Here is a 23254-nt window from a genome sequence, read left to right as displayed (position 1 = left end):
GCATTGGTTATGCAACTTACAATTGATCACAAGACCTTGTTTGATTTGGTCTGCTCGCATTAGACCGTGACGCGAAACGCGCCACTGCGTCTTCGTTCATCAGGCAATTTATTTTCGCCGGGGTTTTGAGCTGGCGCAACAAAACTTCTTTTGCGCAATCTTAAAACTTTTTATGTGTGTGCTGTAGTTTTGCTTGGTTGCTCTGATAAAAACAATCAATATAAGGAACTCGGCTTTGGAGTTTTCTTCAAATGAAAACCTTACTGTAGTAAGTGATTTTGTTCAATTGCTTTTATTTACATTTTTAAAGTTTGTACCTATTGCGTTAAGTTCGGATTGTTTGTTTTAAAAGCAAAAATAGATAAACCTATTTGATTATGTTTCCCTAATGACTTTTATCGACTTCGTTTTCGGCACCAAACCTACTTTTATCTAAATAAGATGTGTTGCAAAAACATCCGAATAACTAATGTTTTTGGGCAAATTACAGCGTTCTATTAACTAATGATAAATAAAGACACGTAAGATCGGTAAAGAATATCGCTGAAATTTTTTTTTTGTACTTTTTATCTCGAAAGTTCGTTATTCAACTAATTCTATTTACATTTTATAAACAATACGAAATGACGGTAGCCTTAATGCATTGTAAAGCAGCGGACAGTTCAGTGTAACACATCATTTCCTAGCGTTTTAATTTGGTCCTACATTATTTCAAGGGAGTAAAATCGATACCGGTACAAAACGTAACGGATCTTGAGAACCACTGTTGAACCAAGCTTTAAGTAAACCTCACTTGAATTGTTAAAAAAACGATAAACTCAATCACTCACTATTTTGTTTGTTTTTATTGTACAAAAGTGACAAGATTTACAGGAACAATTTACGCATGAAAGTAATATATACATAGATAATTTAACACAGAGGTATGGAACCGAATTCTTAGTGCTTTTAACAGTTCTTTCACGCGGTTTGGATCACTTCTCCACCTCCGTTTGCAGCAATTTTGGCCGCTATCCAGGGCAGGTAGTTCCTCACGTTGGTGTACACGCCGGGGTAGCGAGCCCTCGCGCAGCCAATGCCTGAAATTAATGCCACATTATAGGAATGACAACTTAAGTCAGTTATGTATTAAAAGTTTACTTCCTACAGCTAACAATATATGAAAAAAGGCGATCTACGCCTATTGTGTTTATGTTTGCCGAAAGCATGGGACATATTGCTTTTAAATTTGTTTTCCTCCGTTCAGCATGGGCCACTTTTACAAGTAGGCCAGTCTTCACAATATCAATCCCAAAGAAGTTAGATACTTATGTTACAATTATAAATTAATCTATTTTCACACTCGCATTGCTCTTCTACATCATACTTATATAGGCGTATATATAGCAGTGTTGTAAAAAGTCATTTTAAATTGAGTCCCAGTCAAGTAATTTGTAAAACAACTTAAGTCCAAGTCAAGTGTTTTTGAATAAATAACAAGTCAAGTCCCAGTCCAAGTCATCAGTTGCGCAAGTCAAGTCCCAGTCAAGTCATAATTAGAGAAAGTCAACTTCAAGTCATGTCCTTGTTAAAAAATAAAACTTTAAACTATTAAAATTTTTAAATTTGTATGATTACGAGCAATAACTGAACTAAAAATTAAGAAAAAACGCAACATATAGCAAGCAATTTGTTTTATGAGCTAAAATTTGGATAAGTAGCTCAATTTTATAAAAAATATACTTGAAAAAAACGCTTCATTTTAACCCAAGTCATTTGTCCAAATGACTTAAGTCAAGTCAAGTCAAGTCATTTGTCCGAAAGACTTAAGTCAAGTCAAGTCGTTTGAAAACAGTGACTTAAGTGCACTTAAGTCAAGTCATTGTCAAGTCAAGTCATTGACTTAAGTCATTACAACACTGATATATAGCCCAACAAACACTAAATTAAAAGAAAAGAAAAGCAAATTTAGCCGTTGTACTAAGTGCGGATCCAGTAAGGAGGCCAAATGTATTTTTTGGACAATATTTGCCATGTAAATCCAAAAAAATTTCGTGCCAATTTCTTTCCGTATTTACCATGCCTTTGGCCCATTCAAGAAATTTATTCAGCCTAACGGGGCTGTGCATACTTATTGCGCCATGTAAACTCTACAAAGTGCATTTTAAATTAACTTGGACTACCAATCTCCTTATTGTGAGCAATATGCGAATGTCATTAATGTGCTCAATGCGTCACGTGGCCTTTCAAAGTTTAGCCAAATTAAAACAAAGAAACGCCCTTTTTGCGTTTCGCGCGATTATACCGTATTTCAGCTGCGGTTTGTGCACGAGTTCGCCTTAGGTAGATTGTTTTGTAGATTCTTTGTTTTATGACGTAAGTATTTAACGTCATTTTTTTAAAAAATCTCCCGCAAAACAAAAATCCTGGATCCGCCCGTGGCCCCTACTACGGACAACGACCTTAAACAAAAAGGTTACCCACCAAAACTGACAATCCCAGTGACAGCGTATTTGCCGGCTTTATTGCGACAGGCGTAAGGACCACCGGAGTCTCCTGTACAGGCGTCAGTTCCTCCTTTCTGCAAACAAATAGGACAAAATAAAAATAAACCAAATACGGGCCAACATATTGTGAAAACGCTTGAATTTCCGAAATTAGAATAACAATTACGATTATAGAGCAGAGATGTGCAAACTTTTTAGCACAGGGCAATTAAAAATAAGAGGATTTTGGTGTAACGGAGTACGCGATAGTCAGTTTGTTGCGGCCACAACAACACAAAAACGGATATTTTATACAAAAAATATCACCATTCTATGCGATACCAAAATACGTCATTATTTTTCTCAAATAAGAAATATATAGGAAATAAAATGATTGAACGGTAACTTTTTCTCTTTTATGTGGCCAACTTTTGCTTTAACGTTTAGATTAGCTACCTTCACTTGTCAACGCACTTTATGAAAAAAAATTAAAATCGCTACTTTAGATCGCAAGACATTGCTAATGTTCCTCATTTAATCTGGTATTGGATCGCAATACCACCCTATAGTATCGGACAAGTAACGAAATTAACACCTATTTGGTATTGTAGTACACTGAAAGCCATCGCAGACTCACCGAATCTGTCGATCAATGATGCAAGCAGGGCAGGCTAGAAAAACAACTAGCCTGCAGTGAGGTCCGGTCAAGCCGGGACCGTCGCTCTACCAACTGAGCTATTTGGGTATAGACCACTGATGCGGTATTATCTAACATCCTTAGTTATGAACGTTGGAAGTTAAACAGAGTGTGCTCTTGCAAGACAACCGATAAAAAAATTGCTCTGGTTTGGTTCTTTGAAGAAGTCACGCTTTAAGGTTACATTGCAGTGGGTAAACCAGTTCAAAGTCAGGATGTGAAAAAGCTTACTGTTTCCTATTACATTTCAGCTCTGTCATAATGAAATAAGGTAATTAGGATAATATTCTTCATCTGGGAAAGCCCTACACAAAACATGTCAACGAGCCTCAGTTGACCAACCCCGATTAAACAGTTTGAACGTGGCAAGGTTTTATTTGTAGAAAGACTTGGCCAACTAGATTTATTTTAGCTTTTTAAAATTAAATTAGAATTAAAATAAGGGCATTGTAGTTTTTCCAACTTTGATTAGAATTAGATCATTTTGAGTTTTGTTAAATTAGATTAGAATTAGAATTAGAATTAGAATTCCGAATTAGATTAGATTAGAGCTAGAATTATCTAGTTGTTCATGTCTGATACCAACCGCTGCACTGATCATTTTTTCTTACCTTAAGTCCAGCGCAGAACATAAGATTGTCGACGAAAGCTTCAAAGTTGCGGTTATAGCGCGACCTGCAGTATCTGTCGGGCAGCTTTGGCAACGTGGCCCATTCGAGAAACTTCGAAGCAGCTAAATAACAGCGAAAATGCGGCATTCATTACAGTTCTATGAACCAAACATATTTATTTGATTAATGGGTACCACAAAACTCAATTAACATTCAATTTCAGCAGACCCCGACTAACCATAAGAACACTGACTGTATATTGAAATTAAAAGCATTGTATTTTAACAAAAGCCCCATTAATCTGTTTTTCTGTTGGGAACGGTTTGCCTCAAGGCCAAGGGCAAAGCCAAAAGGTCGTCAAAATTTCAAATGTCTTGTCACTTAAATTTGCCTAGTGTGAACACCGTATACCGTTAGCTGGTGCTACTCATAAACTGGTCACATTACACGGGAGCGTGTGTAAAAATACATTTTCTATACATAAATGTCACTTTGCATTTTTGCGCAAGCAATACCGCCGTTTCCAACAAAAATATAGTGTAGTAAACAAACATCTAAGACAAAGTAATTTGCAAACATAACTAGAAGTCCCAGTCCAAGTCATCGGCTTCCCAAGTCAATTCCCATTTATTATAAGATTTCAAGTCATGTCACTGACATATAAGTAAACCATTAAAATTGGAAAACTGGTCCGATTATAAGCAACAATTTAACTGATAACTAGCTCAAACGCAATATATATGAAAAACACTTGATTCAATCCCAAGATATTTGACAAAATGACTTAAGTCCAAGTCAAGTCATTTGTCTGAAAGACTTAATTTAAGTCAAGTCATTTGTGTCAAAAGACTTAAGTCAAGTCAAGTCATTTGAAAAACGGTGACTTAAGTGCACTTAAGTCAAGTTAATGACCTAAATCATTAAAAAACTGCAGAAAAATCATCGAAAAAAAAAAACGGTTTCGTTCGTATCGTTCTAAACTCACATCGCTGTCCCAGGGTGAAGTTGGTCGCTCCCCAACCACTGACCTGACACCTTGAATCGTCCGGAAAAGGAAACGAGTCGTCGGGAAGACAAGCGGGCTGCACTGCATCAGTGAACCTGACAGGAATCGGATACAGGCGAGTGAATAAGCCATTCATTCGGGGTGGAAGTTAGTCCGTCCGCAATTGGCCCTTTCTGCACCCGCTTTAACTTTAAACAGGCGCTGGGTGCACCCGTATATATATGGCCTTTAAAGGTCGTCTAGGTATTTTTAGGGACTATTAGAACAAGTGCTTGTGAAATTGCGGAGCGCCCAAGTGTTGTGCCAACGTCATTTTGAAATACGGTTATGAAAAAATCTCGAGTAATTTGCATATTCTGGATTTAAAGTCGTTTTAAACAATTGGCAAGTCACAAGAATGGAAGTCGAAAAAAGTAATGGGTTAAATAATATACCGTAAGGTTTACAGTGCTTTAGTTGCTTTCTGAAATTTAAGGTTTAATTGTATTTCATGTGATAATCGGCAAGCGCGAATTCAGGGTTTTTGTTTGGGGTTGGGCATGAAAAATTGTTTAGAGATGGCGTCACAAAAGTACGTCATAACGTGACGCCAGAATATTAGGTTAAAACGTGAATAAGAAACGTCAATAAGAAGGCACTTAAAAGCAACACGCAGTACGTTGATTTTGTTTTTAGGTTGGAGAGTGGTTACTTTAGTACAAGAGCCTCTTTACACAGAAATCGTCGATTCGCGCAAAGCGTAAAAACGCCTTTATATACGACGCACGATTATACGATTGGCAGAGAAAACGATGCCTTTGGGTTGAAACGATTTTGCTAAAACAAAAGCGGATCCACCCCCGTTGATTGGTACGTTCTAACGTTTTTAACATCGCGCTAAAAACACATTTCAAACATATTGCAGATATATTTCAAACTTATTTCAAACATGCTGAAAAACTTTAGAAAAGTAAGGATCTGCCGCGGACAATAAAATGTAAAAGAAAGATTCTTGTCTTCGCATCCAAAGATCTTAAGACTGTTCATTTATCAAAACAGATAAAACATAAAATCATCTTTCAGAAATATATATAACGCTCCTATCAGTCATCGTCAGTTTCTGTACTAGAATGAATCATTTCAAACTCATTTCAAACATACTTGGCGCATTTTCCCTTCTTGGGTCTCAGCTTGATCAGGGCGATGTCGTTTCGCGGTGAGGGAATCAGGGAGTAGTCCTCATGCCAGATGATGCGCTCGATCTCAAACTCTTGTTCCGAGGCTTCAGGCAGAACGTTGTTCACGTCACCCAAGCGCACACGGAACATTTCCGGCGTTCTGCGCGACGCCAAAACACGTGTTAAGTTATCTAAATTTTTTAAGTCAGTGATTCTCAACTGAGGTGCCGCGTCACTCTAGGGTGCCGTTTTTAACGCTTTAAGGGTGCAGAGAGATATTTCAAATTCTTTATAGAATTCCAATTTTTGCTCTATTGGGAAGCTTCTTGATTTTTTTGTGTACGATAAAAGTGCCTAAAATTAAAAAAAAAGTTTTTTTTAACCTTGTTGCACAGTGTGCTGTTTCAATCTCGTTTATTGTAACCTTACTGTTAATCACGCGCGACGCCAAAACAGGATTGGTAACAACATTTAACGCTTTTCGGCCAGATTTTCAAACGACATAAAGAAATAATTATGCGGCACAATATCCGACCTCTTTTGGTATGTGAGTAAAATCGCCTTTTCTTAATTTTAAATTTTTATTTAAATTGAAAGCCGTTTTTGTAAATTTATTTTTCTAAAGATAAAGCAACTATAAAACCTATAAAATACGAAATTGCAAGCCTTTCAAAAGAAATAGGCCTAACGGTCTAACCAAAACAAACAGGTCTACATGTGCGCCGTGGGGTAAATTATGCTGCGCTAAACAGTGGTGCAAGTAACCTTATAACACCACATTAACAATTAATTCAACCGTTATTTGTCAAGCCGTTTAAACATAAACGGATCAACGTCGAAGTTATAGTGGCAAAAAAAAAACAACTCGGGTGAACAATTTCGCTAGGCCAGGAGTCGAACTCGTTGAAATAAAGGAACAAATACTTTTTAGGCATTTTCGAAAAGCAAATAAGCTGCATTTTGTGTTATTCTTACGTCTCGTGAACGCAGTGAGACGCGGTGAGCACCCAACAGCTGTCAATCAACGTTCCCCCGCAGTTGTGGATGACGTCAATCCCGTTCTGACGAATCGGGTGCGGGAAGCGAATGCTCGCCTGAAAAATTTTCATTTGTATTATAATAGGATGTTATTATACACTTCGTTACAACACGGGGATATTTTATCCAACATTAGGCCTACCATATGTCCTCTTTTAGAAGGATTTGTCCTCTTTTCTGAAGAAAAGTGAATGGTCCTCCGAGGACGCTAATAAATGCCAAAAATGTCCTCTTTTTTCGCATTTTGAGTTACTTTCAAGAAGACTTTTAGGCGAGACGTTGTATTTATTTCCAAAAAAATATTGTAGCCATGAAACATGCTGAATTGCTGGTTTAAAAAAGGTTTTCCAACAAATTGCCCTACCAGCCCTACCTTATTGATTTTTATTGCAAAAATTGCGATTGTATATATTTTCAAAGATATTTCGTGTGGGCCGAATCTATAAACTAAATTTGATTTGTTGTTTTTGTGTCTGTTTTACCTTTTGCCTGCGACCAAGGAAATGTAAAACATCATCAAACTCAAACATAAGAATTCTACTTTCGTTTTACTGGCCGGCCAAAAAATGTCCTCTTTTTGGGTGCTGAAAATGTGGTAGCCCTATCTAACATGTTTGAACTATAGTGGGAGAAAGGGATGTATGATAATATAGAATTAAGCCGATAACCCATACCAGATAATAGTGTCGGCACTTGTCGATATTCGTGTTTATCGGTGTTTGATCCAATACCAAATTTGCTTGTGGATTACAGCCAGGTTTTGCGAATCAATAACGGAAAGTTTTCTAAAGTTTAACTAATTTTCTGAGTGTGAAAAAATTCACACTGAAAACCGACGGCAAATTTATTTCATAACGTAAAAGCATACTTTGGCCAAGTAACCTGAAAAACACTAGCACTACACTTTTCAACTTATAACTGATTTCATTTGGTAAACACACTAAGTATATTTGGGACTATTTGGACGCGTTGTCACTTCAGCAACCTTAACGATTATTCGCGAAATGTGGCCTGGTACTACATAGGCAATTTCTTTATAGCCAATTTTGTTTTGTTGTTTTGCATGTGATACTTCATAATGTCATACCTGCCAAGGGAATTGTCCGTCGTCCGCCGGAACTCCGTTGATTATTCTGGATTCCTTAGGAAATGCTTGATTTTCCATAAATTGCTGGATAAAGCAAAATGACATAAGTTTTCTTCAAAATGAAGTGACGGTTATATTTTCTATTAGAATTAGAACTAGCGCCCGGCATTTTGTTTAACTTATAATTAGCGTACCCCAGGAAAACATTTTTAACTTTTTCAGGTTAATGCTACTTGGCCGCTAAACAAAACAACAATACAAAAAAACAACAGTGTTGTAAACAAGCATTTTGAAATGACTTTTGGTCAAGTTTGGAGCATAATGGTTGAAGGTTGTAGTAAGAATGGGGCTTTAATATTCGCACTAATATGGGAATACTGTTACTAAGTTCATAGTCCAGTCTTTTGGCAAATCATTGTCATAGGAATTCATTCCAAGTCACTTATATCTAAGCATGTTCAACTCATGAATGGATAAACTTGTCCGATTCTGTGAAATATTTTCATCAGCTATAACACCAAAATTATAACACACCAGAACACTTTTATCCACGTCCCTACGAAAGACTTGGTTAAAGTAATCACAAGTGCACCCTTAATAAACCCTTAATAGAGGAACGGTAATGCATCACCAAATAACGTCTACCGTCCTATAGTGTGTGTTAAACACAACAGCGCACAGTTGTTGCAGAATTACGGACTTACATCAACGCCATTGAGTTGAATTTTGCCACAGATTTGGTTGTTTTTTAGCGTCGCTTCTGCAAAAATAAACACATTCATTGCTTAGATTAAAGAATACGCTATGCATATTTTTTTCATGGCGAAGTGTCATTCGCTGCAAATTTTATCCTTACAAATAGCTTTCGAAATTTGGCGAGGAAACAAAATGATGGCTAGCAGTTTCTCAGTTTGCAAACGGTAAATAATGCACAAGAAAAATCCGGACCTCTGCTTTCCGGCCGTTTAGAAAAACGATTATTAGCCAGGCGTCAGTTTTCGCACAGTTAGTTGACGGAAGAAAAAACGGCGACGATTATGTCGAATTCAAACCTCAAAAAAGCTTTATTTATTCTTTTCAAATAAAGTGCACTTTTTAATAAACATCAATCATACTTTTCAAATAATGCACTTTCTAAAAAAAAATAAGTCACACTTTTTTGAAAAATGCACCTTTTAGAAAATAAATCATACTTTTAAAAAAAAATAAATCATACTTTTCCCAAAAATGCACTTTTTAAAGAAAGTAAATCGTACTTTTCACAAAAATGCACTTTTTAAAGAAAATAAATCGTACCTTTCCCCAAACAATTCACTTTTTAAAATAAAGAAATCATACTTTTCCAAAAATGCACTTTTTAAATAAATTTGAACGAAATGCGCTGAAAATAATGAAAAAGCACCCACCTCTGACACACAGTAGCTTGTGCTGGTCGCTGCATTGCGCGCGAAACCAGCGGCGTTGGTACCAGTAAGAACACTTTTCCGAAATGCTGCGCACATAATGGAGTGTTAAAAGTACACATGCCCGATAATATCGAATCGGGGCCGATACCCGTTGCCAAGTGATAGTTGCGGCACGCGTCCGATACTAAGGTATCGAAAAAAAGAGCACATAAACCTATAAAACCGCACTGGCGAATATAAATGGCACATTCATTCAGATCCTACCAATACGAATGCCAATCAGTCTTGTTTACCGCATTTTGCTAAGCCACTAACAAACAGAAACTACAAAACGAACAAAAAATAAAAAGACGGTCAAATAATAATATTTATTTTTTGTTGCTTATATTGGGATCTAAGCCTGTTTCAACGCTTCTAGTTGTTGTACTTTTATCCATATCGTAAGATCAAAAGAGAACCACAAAGTTTCTTAAAAAGATCTAAAGCAACTTTAATCCAAAAGAGCGGATACTATAGTTTCGAAAAATCTATCATCAGTTCTGTCCAAAATCTGTAGAACCAACCTTCACAAACTTTGCCTTATATTTTGTATTGTGATTTTCTAAACTTTTAAGTAGCTTGACTCTCAAAAAGTACTGACGATTTTTATTACTCGCATTTTTAAAACCAAGAAAATAAAACTTTTAATCAATATTACTAAAAAACACAAAGATAATGTAATAATTTCCTTTAAAAAAGCTATACAAAATAAATCCTAATTTTTTGGCCTTTGAATGAAAAACCAAACAGCATATTTTATACTTATTTTATACAAAATTTACCTTTTAAAATATCTCCTATTGGGTACTACAAAAAAAACTTACAAGTTCGCCCTGCGCGACCGTCCCCAACGCCTGAACTGCAGTTTTCCGCCATTCAGGTCGTAGAACCTACTGCCGGTCGCACGCCGCTTCATGCCCAGCCAGTACTTGCCTTTTCTATCGAACGCTCCCAGGTACCGAACCAGGAAGGTCTGCTCTCCCTGGTTCCTGACACAAAACGAAAAAAGTTCGAAATTTTGGTGATAGCGAAAGAAACCAACACGTCAGGCTGGGTTAGCCGTGGAAAGGGCTATTCGTTGTTTTAACTTTGATCGCTTGAGTTGTACTGCAAAGGTATTGAGTAGAGTTGGCAAGGCTACTTGAAGGTACACAAATTAAAACAAGTAAAATGTCAATGCATTAGTGATACTACTTGTTAAGTGAACTTGTAGGTTTAACAAGCATAGTAACCTTATCTTTAGATAAATCAAGTTGAGTCAAAGCCTTTTTAAATGATGCCTTATTAAATCAAATAGGTATTTTTTCCGGGTACAATAGCTAATAAATATATTTTTTCCAGCAGTACTTGCAGAAATTACAGCCTGTTTTAATGGAATGAGCTTTTTTGCAGGCGCACAGTTTGAAAAGCAAGTCATTCTGATTTGACTTAAATCTCACTTAAATCAGGACGCAAAAGAACTATGGCTCAATTTGTTGTAAACAAGTCATTTCAAAATGACTTAAGTCCCAGTCAAGTTATTTGCAAAACAACTTAAGTCCAAGTCAAGTCTTTTTGAATAAATAACAAGTCAAGTCCCAGTCCAATTCATCAGTTGCGCAAGTCAAGTCCCAGTCAAGTCATAATTAGAGCAAGTCAACTTCAAGTCATGTCCTTGTCATAAAAATAAAACGTGAAACTATTAGAATTTTTAAACTCGCATGAATATGAACAATAACTGAACTAAAAAATAAGGAAAACAGAACATATAGCAAGTAATTTATTTTTTGTGCAAAAATTTGGACAAATAGCTCAGTTTTATGAATGAAATACTTAAAGAAATGCTTTATTTCAACCCAAGTTATTTGTTCAAAAAACTTAAGTCAAGTCAAGTCATCTGTCCGAAAGACTTAAGTCAAGTCAAGTAATTTTGCCCAAATGACTTAAGTCAAGTCAAGTCATTTAAAAACAGTGACTTAAGTGCACTTAAGTCAAGTCATTGACTTAAGTCATTACAACACTGGCTCAATTTAATTTATCAATGTCTATAGTGTTGTCAACAAGTGAAATGATTTGTAAATCCCAGTCCTGTCATTTGTAACTTTATTTTAGTCCAGGCCAAGTTTTCATTTTCGAGGTTGCGATGAGAGGAACGGCGCGTTTGGGCTTGAATAATTTTTTTTAAATGAGATTAGACACAACATTGGTCTGCATTTACGCGGTTAAAATAGGCCAAAAAAAACAGTGTTTTGGGCGCCATGGTCTCGTTTCACCTGGATCCGCCCCTGGAAGCAAGTAAATATATGGTGATAGTTGTAATATAGCAAAACGACATTTAACATTAGAATAGAAATAGAAATCCTCGATGTAAACATTTGACATAGAAATATATTATAAAAAAAATAGAGTAGAATTTGAATAGAAATCCTCTATACTCGATACAATAGCACGAAGCCAATTAAAATAAAGATAGGAGTAGGCATCTAAACTGCCGACCGTCGAGGAACGCGTCTTAACGTATATTATCATATATGTTGTTCGACTTACTTGGGAACCGCCAGTTTGGCGCCGAACATTTCGCAAATGGCGACTCCTCGTTCCCGTCTAGTGACCAGATATCGAAAGATCCGGTAGCACTTGGTTTTGTGGAGGAACCAGGAAGGACCGCACGATGCAAGCTTGTCTGAGAGAAAACGAAAATTGGTGTTATAAACAAGGCCTTGGAGCAGGCGTGAATGTTAAATGGCGCCGGCTCCGGCTCCGGAGCTCTCTTTTATTATAGGTTAGCTCCAGCTCCAGCTCCGGAGCTTTCTGATACCACTGCTCCGGCTCTATTAAGTCAAGAATTGAGGTTTAAGGATGAACGCTTAATTTGAAAAACACCGCAATAGAAAAAAACAAAAAAATACACCACAATGGTTAGTTAAAAAGGGTGGCGCCAAAGAAGCAACAGTTCTTAATTTTGTGAAGGGTTGCTGTTGAATTATGTGAATTCAGCCATTAGTATTAGCATAGCATCTTGTGAAATACATTGGAGCCGGAACTATTTTTTAAACAACTCGCTTCAGCTCCGTTGAAAATGCACAGCTCCGGGGCTCCGGCTCCCAAACCCTGTTTATAAAGGCGGTGTGTGACGCGCGTTTGCACGAAAAGGTAAATCTGCCTAACTTCAACAACAAGGATTTTTTTCAGCTTTTCGAAATAGGATTTGACTTTTTAGTTTACATAAACCAATTTCGCGAAATGTTGAAAGTAACTAAATTGTAATCTGTAGAGACGGCTTTTTGTATGCATTCAATTTAAGATAAATATAATTGTAAAATCGCAATGTTTTTTTTACGAGAATGTAAATGTTTTTTACACGGAAATGGGCACTTGTGAAGCTTTATAACACAACCAGCGTGCGGAGTAAAACATTTTCTGACATACATAGAACAAAAAACTTCATTGTTTAGTGGATTTTGTTCAAAAATTGAATATAAGTAAATTAAAACACACAAAAAAAAATACAAAATTTTATCAGAATTGTAATTAGCAGCAACCGTATTCGTAATTATACAAAAGGACAACAGCTTTCTATCCAAAAGTTACTCATTGTTAAACATATCGCGGGATAACATAACTTCGTGACGTCATATCCAAGATTTTTCCCAAGCCCCTCCAAAACAAAACAAATACCAGCAGACCCTTTCATTTTTCTTTGGTGCATCACTGTCTCAAAATATAAACTTACTTTTTGAAACGAAGTACTTTGCGTTCCGCTTTCTTGCGCTTCGAACCGAAATGCCAGCAGCGTGCGTTTCCAAAAAGTCGGGCAGTCCACTAGGGCCTTATGCAACAAAACAAAAACCTTTAAATCGTATTTGTATAACGAACAGTTATGTTGTGTTTATGACGTCATGGCTTAATAGATTTCACTGGAGACATTTTTGCGTTTGGCAGATGTTTTGTTACAAATTATTGATCAGTATAGAAGATCGAATTGGCTATTTGGAGATTGTGTTGTATAACAGGGGCGTGCAACCTGCGGCCCACGAAACCAAAATATGTGGCCCGCGGCGAGCTTTGGTTTTTGGCCCGCACCACAAGTATTCAGGTACCGTAACTGTTCAAATAAAACTTCCCGACTCTTCCAAAGTCTAAGTCACCTTATATAGTATGTAAATTTTTAGTTATCAGAATATCCACAGTATGAGGTGGAAAGCGATTTACCTTAAATTACCGCCAACGGGCCGTAAAGCAAATTATAATTCCTTCACGATTAAAATCGCCTTAAACGATATTATTTTGCTGTGCTATTCTTTTAAAACAACCATGGAACAATCGCTGCAGCAGCTGGTAACAGTTATAGTTACTATAGTTTGTTCATAACTTTGTCAAAAAAGTCAAAATTTCTAACAAAATTCGATGGTTGACGGAAGCAAAATCTACTGCAAAAATCTCGCTCTAAATTAGTTTTCACAGCTGAGAAAATTTGTTTCTTCAAAGATGACATTGTTCGGTTACGTGTGTGAACAATTTTGTTTTCTAAACTGGGGTTCATGAAATCCCCTCATCGCTCAGAATTGACTAATGTACACCTGGAGAATGGGACTTCGGGTTGCCAAAACGTCAATTCAAGTAAACTTAAAAAAGTTTCCGTTGATTTGGAATAAACTAGAAACGAAACTGTTTTTCTTTTCGTGGTAGTCACTTACAGGTAATCGACGAGATATGCAAGTGACCCGTGGTCTAGTCCGGATACACATATTGGCCCGGCAGTATGAAAGGTTGCACACCCCTGTTGTATAGCAAGAAGACGCTTTGAATAGCATTGGCTGCCCATGACTAAGTTATAGTGTTTCCCGGTATGTTAAAAAAGATAAATAGACCGTCAGGCAAGTTGGGCAATAAACAATAAGAGATGCTAGCGGACGCTATTCTTGTCCTAAACCTTAGTCGTACCTGTATTAATGTGAAATCGAATTAATTTGTAACTTTTTTGTGGTTGGCTATTTAATTGAGCGTCTTAAATTTTTTAAGTTGTTTTGTTTTAGAAAATAGTATTTTAAAAAGCTACGCTCACGACGTAAATTAATTTGTGCATTTCACTTCAGGTTTGCTGTATAATTCGGCGTCTTTAACGTTTTAAAATAATAGTATTTCAACATGCAGCGCCAACTATGCGTTGAAAAAAATTCCAAGCTCAAAAAACCAAGTCATTTGGTATATAAACATTTTGCCCAAGACACCGGAAATCGGCATCACTTAAAATTGTCTTCCCACAGCGTTTTCACTCACAAGTGTTGTAATGACTTTAGTCAATGACTTGAATTGAGTGCACTTAAGTCACTGTTTTTAAATAAATTGACTTGACTTGATTCGTGTTGGTAAAATGACTTTACTCAAGTCTTTTAGACAAATGACTTGACTTGGACTTAAGTCCTTGGGTAAAACAACTTGGGTTGAAATTAAATGCTTTTATTTACAATTTATTATAAAAATGAGACATTTATCGCAAGTTTTGCACATAAAACGATTAGATTGCTACATTTGTTTTTTTCGTTATTTTTAGTTGAATTAATTGCTAATAATCGGAACAGATTACCAACTCTAATTGTTCATCGTTTTGTTATTCTATTAGTTGTTTGACTTCGTCAAGTCAACATGGTGCAAAATGTGCAGTGTGATAATGACTCAAGTCTTGACTTGACTTAAGTGTACTTAAGTCACGGTTTTCAAAATATTTTAATTGACTTAAGTCTTTTGGACAAATGACTAATTGTTACTTATAATCGAAGTAGTTTACATATTTTAATAGTTTAACAGTTTACTTAATATGTAAATGACACGACCTGAAATTGACGCTCCCACAATGACCATTAACTGGGACTTGACTTGGAAAAGTGGCGACTTGGACTGGGCTTGGGCTTGGGCTTGCTGGTTTTTAAAAAGACTTGACTTGGACATTTAAAAATGGCTTGTTTACAACACTGTTTGTGTCACTCACCCAAATGACACACGTCCTCGATGGAAGAAAAGTCCCTCTGGCTGGGGTTCAGCTTCACCCACCGAAACCACTTCCGTTCCTCGGGCACCACGTTCCTGGCGTCATTTTGCGAGTTTTCGTCATAATCGAAGAAGATCCCGTTGCTGTCGATGTACAAGTACTGCACGTGGTCCATCTAAAGTGAACAACGTTTCGAAACGGTAAATACATGTCCGATAATATCAGATCGTGGTGGTATCGTTAGGATACTCCGGTGGTACTGACGCCGAGCTGATTTCAACCATGGTACTAATTAAGCGTATTTAGGTAGTTTAGGAAACAACACAAAAACTCAAAGACAACCAGGTTTCCTTGTGTTAAAACTGTGTTTAGCCTGTCTAAACCTCGTTTACATGTTTCATTTTGAGCATTTTTGACTATTTTGGCAAACTTGGCTATTTTATTACAGTGATGACGTCAGGTGCTATCGGGTTGGCCGTGTTTTTATCTTAAAATATCGTGTATCGCGATCAGAGCAATACATGAATGATCGAACTTTTCTTGTAATAATGGTAAAAGAATCACCTATATTTTCGCTACTCTAAACTATATGAGTTGTATAGCTCAGTGCTCATTGGATCCAATAGCAGTTTAAAAGCAGGGATATATTCAAACTTTAAAAATTTACCAACCGAAGGTTACTTGAGTTGTCAACATTTCAATATTGGGCAAAGTGAATAAGCACAACAGATTTGCGGTTAGACAAAAAGAAGTCGAAAATATTTGATGTTTTCATCGTTTTTTTTTTGTTTTTTTTTCAGCGAACTTCTACACCTGAGCGAGAACAATTTAATTTAATTCAGCATTACCCTAAAACTAAATCGATGAAAGGAACCCAAACGTCATATTTTGGGTAACCTCGGTTTATGGGTTCGGCAACTGCACCCGCGTCATCGCTAACTTTAGGCCGCAACGTAACATAATACAGCGGCGAAAACAACAGGGCTGTGGGTCAATGATAAAACAACAACAACCTTAACCGCCGAGCTTGTTAACCACTGATAGGCCGGGTTTATCTTTCAGGTGGGTCGGCTTTGAGCGATTTTAAATCGGGTCCGGGCAATAAGAAGCCATAAGTTATAGTTATATGGTTGGGAATGACGTCATTACTCTGCCAGGTCAAATTAGAAAAATATGATTTTTAGGTTATTCGGACGAGTGGCGATACAATAAGTTGCCGTGAGGTACGGGCTCTGATCCGATATCAAACATCCCTAAACTTTTGTTACGAACATTAGTTTAGTATTTCGCTCCTTTAAAAAGTAGCCTATTTTAGGCCTACAGAACCCTAATTTTTTAAGAGCTGTGTAAATGTTTTTAAACTGCTACTTTCAAGAAATGTTGGGTAACATTTTTAGAACAATTTTGAGCGCTGGTCCAGAATCCTCCACATTTTTGTCCGGGGGTTTATATTGCTAACTCTATTTGGGTTAGGGTGCGAGTTAGCGTTAGCGTATTGGTGGGTCCGTGTATTATTGTTATATTTATTCTCCCATATTTATTTCCTCCTTGCCATTCCATTTGTGATAACTAATTTCATTACCGTAAAACAAGCGATATGATTCTACACCAACGCCTATGACCCACCTAAACACTAACTCTCACCAAGCCAAATAGATTTAGCAATATAAACCCCTGGACGACAATGTGGTGGGATTCTAGACCAGCGCCCAATTTTGAGCACTTTGATGGTTCTCGTCCAGCGATTCTCAAATGGAGCATTTTTTAATTTGGGGGAATTTGTTCAAGGGAGGAATGGGGGAGGAAAATTGGATAACAAAGAAAAGTTATTTGGTTATATGTACATGCAACAAAGAGCTCATTTACCTTTAATAATTGGTATTGTAAAAAGTCCATTATAATCGAAGTCTATTAATTTGTGATTTTTCTGGGGAGAAATGGACAGTGTTTAGGCTTGTAAGGAAGGAACACGAAAAAACGTTAAAAAATACTGCTCTAGTCTAATTTGCTCCGCCATGCATAATTCTATATGTCTGATTGTAAAAGCCCTTACCGGTTCCAGGAAGATGGCGCTCTTTATGCGGAACAGTGTGACGTCATCGGGCTTGCTTTCGATGACCCACTGGCACCATAGTTGCTCTCGGTTGTCTTCTGTGTTGCTGAACCAGTTCACCTGCAGCCCGCCCTCTGTGTTTGCGCACAGCAGCCTGCGTTGTGACGAAACAAACAGGCAATTGTGACGCACTCTGTGACGCGTTCTGGGTCACGCGTGAACGCGTTTAGCCCGCTGACTCTGCGGTTCGCAGCAAGCGGGATCAAATCGGACAAAACGCTGTGTTACAATATAGGCGTTGTTTCAGTTAAAAAGGCTTTTTAACCTGTATGACGAATGTTTAGGAAACACTACTAAGGAGTTAATTCTTTAGTAAGTTAATGGTCTCTTTTACATACTTATATAAGTTAGTTCTGGGGATTTTAACTTGCTCCGTGTTCAAAACATCAAAACGATTACAGAAAAATAGGACACTGCAAAAATGATTGGCTTGGAAATATATGGAAAAATCGAAATAGGTGAAAATAAACAACTTGGTTTGTTACAGATTTTATAACTTACCACATAAGTCTTAAAGCTTTTAAAATCCTATGTTTTTGTTGCGTTCGTAATTACATAAGATCCTTGGTATGGTATTAAAATTGTAGTTCAAAGCTAATTTCTCTGTTGCAACATAAACGTGTTATAGCTCGTTAAATATGCCTTTATTCTTTATTAAACCGAGTTATTATGGAGATGGGATCTAATTTGATTTCTGACTTAAAATCAAAATTCACAGAAAAGATCAAAGAAAATTCACAAAAAAAGATCGCAAAGAGCACATACTTTGATTGGTGGTCCGCGGTGTGGGTCATTATGTAGTGGGCGGTGTTTTCCCTGTTCTGCAACCACCATATGGGCACTCCTCTCTGTGTAAACCTTATACCGCGTCCGTGCGTTATGTCCTCGTGCTGACCACCTTCGTCTGCGCAAATCTAATCGTTAAGGCCAGGGCGAAATACTGAACCTCACCTCACAACCAACGGCATAGTTGTCTAATACAGTGTTTTTTTAAACAAGGTTCCCCTACTTTAAATATATAGTAGCCATGAGAACCAGTTGTGGTAAAGGTTTTTGTGGGTGTACAACAAGCATTTTGACGTCAGATATGTCAGATATATTTATTGGGTGTGGTCTGCCATTAACGACGATACTTTTTGTTGTTGTTATAGATGGGTGTCGTTGCCGTACCAACAAACAGAAACAATCTTTTAATATTCACCTATACATCAGGTAGAAGGAAAATAAATTCCTTACTATGAAATGTAACTTGCTTACGATGATTAAGGTCCAGATATTGTCCCTCGTGCCTTCCTTTATGCAGCCATCGGTTTGGCAACGGTATTGATGACGTAATTAGTCTTGCGTCAGAGGGCTGCATGCACTTCAAGCCTTCGAGGAAATGATAACGTCAGTCAGTCTCGATAAAAAATAACCACAGCGAAAACGGAGACATCATCCAGCCGACCTTCCGGCCTGTGATGTTTAACATGTAAATTTCGACCAGTCGAACTTTCGTTTACGTACTTGGGAATCCCGAAACAGGTTGCGAACATGACACAGCAGGAATCGCTTAGGTGAGTGGTCGGCAAACTGTAGGCCGCGGCCAAAATGTGGGCCTTTGAGAAATTTTTAGTGGGTCGCGAGCTATTTTTTCAGATTCCAGTTTTGCCATGTATTTGTGGGTCCCGCGATAGCAGTACATTCACTGTACTGTGTTTTAAAAATGGTGTGGCCAAGAGTGTTTTTACTTTTGCTTATTGTTATACGATAGGGTCACCGTGCTATGCACCCTCCAAAAACTATACTTTATTAAACCGTTCAAGCTAAAAGATGCTATGAATACTATGGTATGTTGCCGTGTGACTTTTAAACGCTATAAAGTTTTTTTATTAATTGAGGCGATTAACTTTTCGTACTACACGAAAGATTGTTTAAGATTAGGTGTTATACGATGTAACTTTATGACTTCATCAGTTTCACGAAGCGCGCCTTAAATAGCTCTTGAAAGGGCATTTTGGGCAGCGACAAAAAAGTTTGCCCACCCATGGCTTAGGTATACGGAAGAAATGATGCGATTACTCATATCCCATTTCGCGTTTTGGAGGATGTCGTTGACAATCAGCAATTCATCGCTACATAGCGTAACGAAACGTCAGTGGTGCGATTTTTTAGTCAATAAAGTTCTACTACCCGAATTTTCGATATCGAAAATCATTAATGGTTACAAGCGGCTCAACTTTCGGCATTCAAGATCGCCACAAGACGGTGGAACTTAGTTTCGTATATAGACCGAATACAGAAATAACAATGCTATGTATTGGGATGCGAGTTTAAACCTATATAAAGCCATTATATGGATTTTTAAAATAATTTTCTCGAGTAACTTCAAGTATTTTCTATTAATAAATGCAACTTACCCTCCGTGAATGCGACAACGCCAATAAACAGAAGAAGTACCACTGTGCTTTTATGCCTCATATTGCTATATTTACTAATGGTTTTTAAACAAAACCTAACACAGAATCAAAAATAACTATACAACATACAAAATCAAACAGGTACGTTTTGGCAAACGTTTCAAGAAAGAAATGAAGCGCTTAGAAACACGCACTGCGATTCCGCAATTGTTAAAACCAGCTCTGTTCTCAAGTCCGTTAAAAATCAAATAGTCTGCCATCTTAACCGCGACGCTCTAATCAAGTGGTCCTCAACCTTTTTTCTTTCGTGGCCCAATTACGTTGCAAAAAATGTTGTGGCCCAATAGAATTTTTATGAAAGAAAAAACTTTAAAATAGGTTTAGAACAAACACAGCAGAACACATTTCAAAACAGATTATTCATTGAACGCTGCATTAGTGAGATACTTGCGGCTGAACAATAAATTTACATTCCTTTTTAATTCCTCCCCAATATAATGACACAAATGAAACTAAATCTAGCTTTTTAAATTGGTCTGTGGCCCACCTCAAATGTGAGCCATGTGAGCCATGGCCCACTGGTTGAGAACCGCTGCTCTAATCACTGCACGACCCGGTGTTATCTATTTGCCGATATCTACTGCAGCCAAATACCCGCTGATGGCTCTACGTTGCCACCCCCAAAGCACATCTTTGCCAATTCGACCTTTTTTAAAAAACCTGTAACCTGGCACTTTCAAAGTTGCGTAACGCAAAGAGGATGCAGTCAAGAGAGTACTGGACCACTTGCTTCCCAATAAAACGGCAAAAACTTGCGCGCATGCAATCGTTGATTCATAAAAACGACGCAGGAAACCCATGCTCGTGCTGGAAACTTCCTTTCATTCAGGTGGTTAGACGTTACAGCCACGTAAACTTTGACACTTTCTAGGATTACACTAGGCACGAAAGATGTAGATTTCATTGGACACGGCACCTTGCAATAACTGATCAACCGAACTCGCGGCCCACTAAAAATGGCTCTGTGGTCCACATTTGGGCCGCGGCCCACAGTTAGCCGACCACTGATCTAATTCTTTGTCTCCGTAAATTTCCAGTAATTTTTTCATTTGGTTGAAACAGTGTAAAGATGAAAAATTAACGTATAACCTAAAAAGCAGTTTTGTGTCTGAAATAGGTGGGCGAACGCGCTGTGACCATTTAATCACTAATTCATGTGTTACCAGTATTGTATAAGCTTGCTGAAGTCGCATGTTATAGCCGATGATTTAAAAAAATATTGGGGTATTTAACATCAAACCAAATTGCAACATTGTGTGTTTTTTTAAACGGAGTTACTAAACACGTGTCGCATATTTTACGTAACGAAAACCCATGACATATATCCATCAAAAAGCACTAACAAACGTAAAGTCGTAGCAGCAATTGTTCAAATTGCGCGAAATTCAAGCAAATGCGTAATCCCGGTAGGTACCAAACTCCATGGAAGGAAAGAAAATCTCGTTTGAAAAGTAAATTTGCTTAGTGTTCAAAACGCCGCAATAAACGCGATATTTTGCAAACTCATTCCAAATGTTCTGTAAAGTTTATACTCGGTTAGGGTTGCTGTACTTTGAGTGTGTAAGTGTCCTAATGCCTCGTGAAAGAATGTTAAGAAAAACGCTGCAATAAACTCAATAATTTGCGAACTTAAACTATCTTTTACATGGTTAAACAAACTGCAAAAAGTTTTACTTTTACCATAAAACGTTTCCGTGCAGGTTTTCTGCTGTTTAATCAAAGTATGTTTAGTATACGACCTATGTGCTAATAGCATTTGTTCGACGTCCAACGAAAGAAAAGCATTTGTTCGACGTCCAACGAAAGAAAACTTCGTTAGAAAAGTAAATATGCTTAGTGTTCAAACTGCGACAACAAACGCGATATTTTTGGAACTCTGCCTAAATTTTGCGTGGTTAAACATACTTGCTAGCAGTTTTAAACTTAAGTCTTCACTTGGAACGTTGAACACGTTCGATTACAATAATTTCATATCATGTTATGTTTTTTTCAACACCAAAGCGCTAGTCGTCCCTTGACTTATAATGGCCACTCTTTTCGCACGGTTTTTATACACTGCAACAAAATATGTAGCGACATTCATTGATCCAGAATTGCTAACTAACGCCTTAAAAATAAAAATTGCTTACCCGTGACCGGTTTGCGACTGCGCTCACTTGAGATGCGCGTCTTTCTCTATTAGAAAGAAACAATTTTTTTCTGTCTGGGAGCACACAAGTTTCTTTCTATTTTACCAACTCGCTCGGCGACTCGCTTAACAGGGAGCAAAATAAGAGACGTTGCTCTGTCTGTCTCCCTGAAACGCGAACGTGTTGACCACGGCCATCCGACAAACTTTTCATTTAATTATATAAGATGATTTTAAAGGATATTTAGTCATTTAAAAAAGACTTGTTTCACAACCCTTGTAATTACAGAACTTTGCTCTTGTAAATAAAATTTTCCTAAAGTATTTTAAATAAACATAACCTAGTTGCAGGCCACGCTCATATATTGCCTTAACAATACCAAAGCTACTTCTAGTCTGCTGTCAATAACAACAGCTCTTTTGCACGTAAACAAGCGACCTATAAATTAACTTCAGCTACTTTCGCTCTGGGTTAACCTCTGGACCAGTTGGGATGATCAACAAGAAGCATCTCGCATTTGTACAGCTTGCTCTGGCAATTATGAAAGTTGCTTTCGCTGTTTTATTCAATGGTTCATTTTTTCGCTCGTCACGGCCGAACGGAGGCCGTTTTTCGCTCAGCTGGTTACCCAGGGTAAAACTGATCTCAGCGACGGCTCAGGTGCTTCGTCACGCCGAAAAGGTGGACAGGTTGCAGTTAAGGTTGAGTGACATCACGACCGCTGTGCTGCAGTTTCTAAAATCCTTGGTAAGATTTTGTGATCAAGAATTTTACCGCTCGCCACACTATGTTAGGCCACTAAAATTTCAGTGCAATATTTCCTACGGTATCTTTTTGCATTTCACAAATAACCCTTTGCGAAATATATAAAAAGAGGCATTTCCGATTTCCTGAAAAAATTTATGAAAAAATGTAAGTACTTTATGACCAATAGTAAACCGACCGTAAAGCTGCAACTTAATCTTATAAGTATGACTTTATTTTGAAGCGATTCGGGCATATTTCTATGTTTATCGGCCTTTTTAGATTGTTTTTTAGTTTAAATTGGAACAGAACACATTTACAGTAATATACATACT

At 37.4% G+C, this 23254-nt stretch overlaps 1 protein-coding gene across 2 annotated transcripts; it reads right to left on the bottom strand.

Moving 5' to 3' along the window:
- Nucleotides 1-837: 837 nt before the first annotated feature.
- On the bottom strand, nt 838-22689 carry LOC146138709 (uncharacterized). 2 transcript variants are annotated; one of them, XM_083393287.1, is made up of 17 exons: nt 22176-22689; nt 18845-18958; nt 18353-18491; nt 17528-17681; nt 15475-15649; nt 13219-13314; nt 12033-12168; nt 10331-10495; nt 9468-9553; nt 8766-8821; nt 8062-8145; nt 6912-7030; nt 5920-6096; nt 4759-4874; nt 3774-3895; nt 2464-2560; nt 838-1079 (listed from the first exon to the last, which is right to left on the bottom strand). In XM_083393287.1, the coding sequence occupies exons 2-17, from the start codon at nt 18945-18947 to the stop codon at nt 961-963; spliced, it is 1944 nt and encodes a 647-aa protein (XP_083249413.1). In that variant the 5' UTR covers nt 18948-18958; nt 22176-22689; the 3' UTR covers nt 838-960. The 2 variants fall into 2 exon arrangements, with proteins under 2 accessions (XP_083249413.1, XP_083249412.1); XM_083393286.1 differs by lacking the exon at nt 22176-22689 and adding an exon at nt 19987-20507.
- Nucleotides 22690-23254: the final 565 nt, after the last annotated feature.

The sequence above is a fragment of the Ascidiella aspersa genome, chromosome 7 (assembly GCF_963924565.1).
Source record: "Ascidiella aspersa chromosome 7, kaAscAspe10.2, whole genome shotgun sequence".
In the NCBI taxonomy this organism is placed as follows: Eukaryota; Metazoa; Chordata; class Ascidiacea; order Phlebobranchia; family Ascidiidae; genus Ascidiella; species Ascidiella aspersa.
This window is presented reverse-complemented; position numbering and strand designations above follow the sequence as displayed.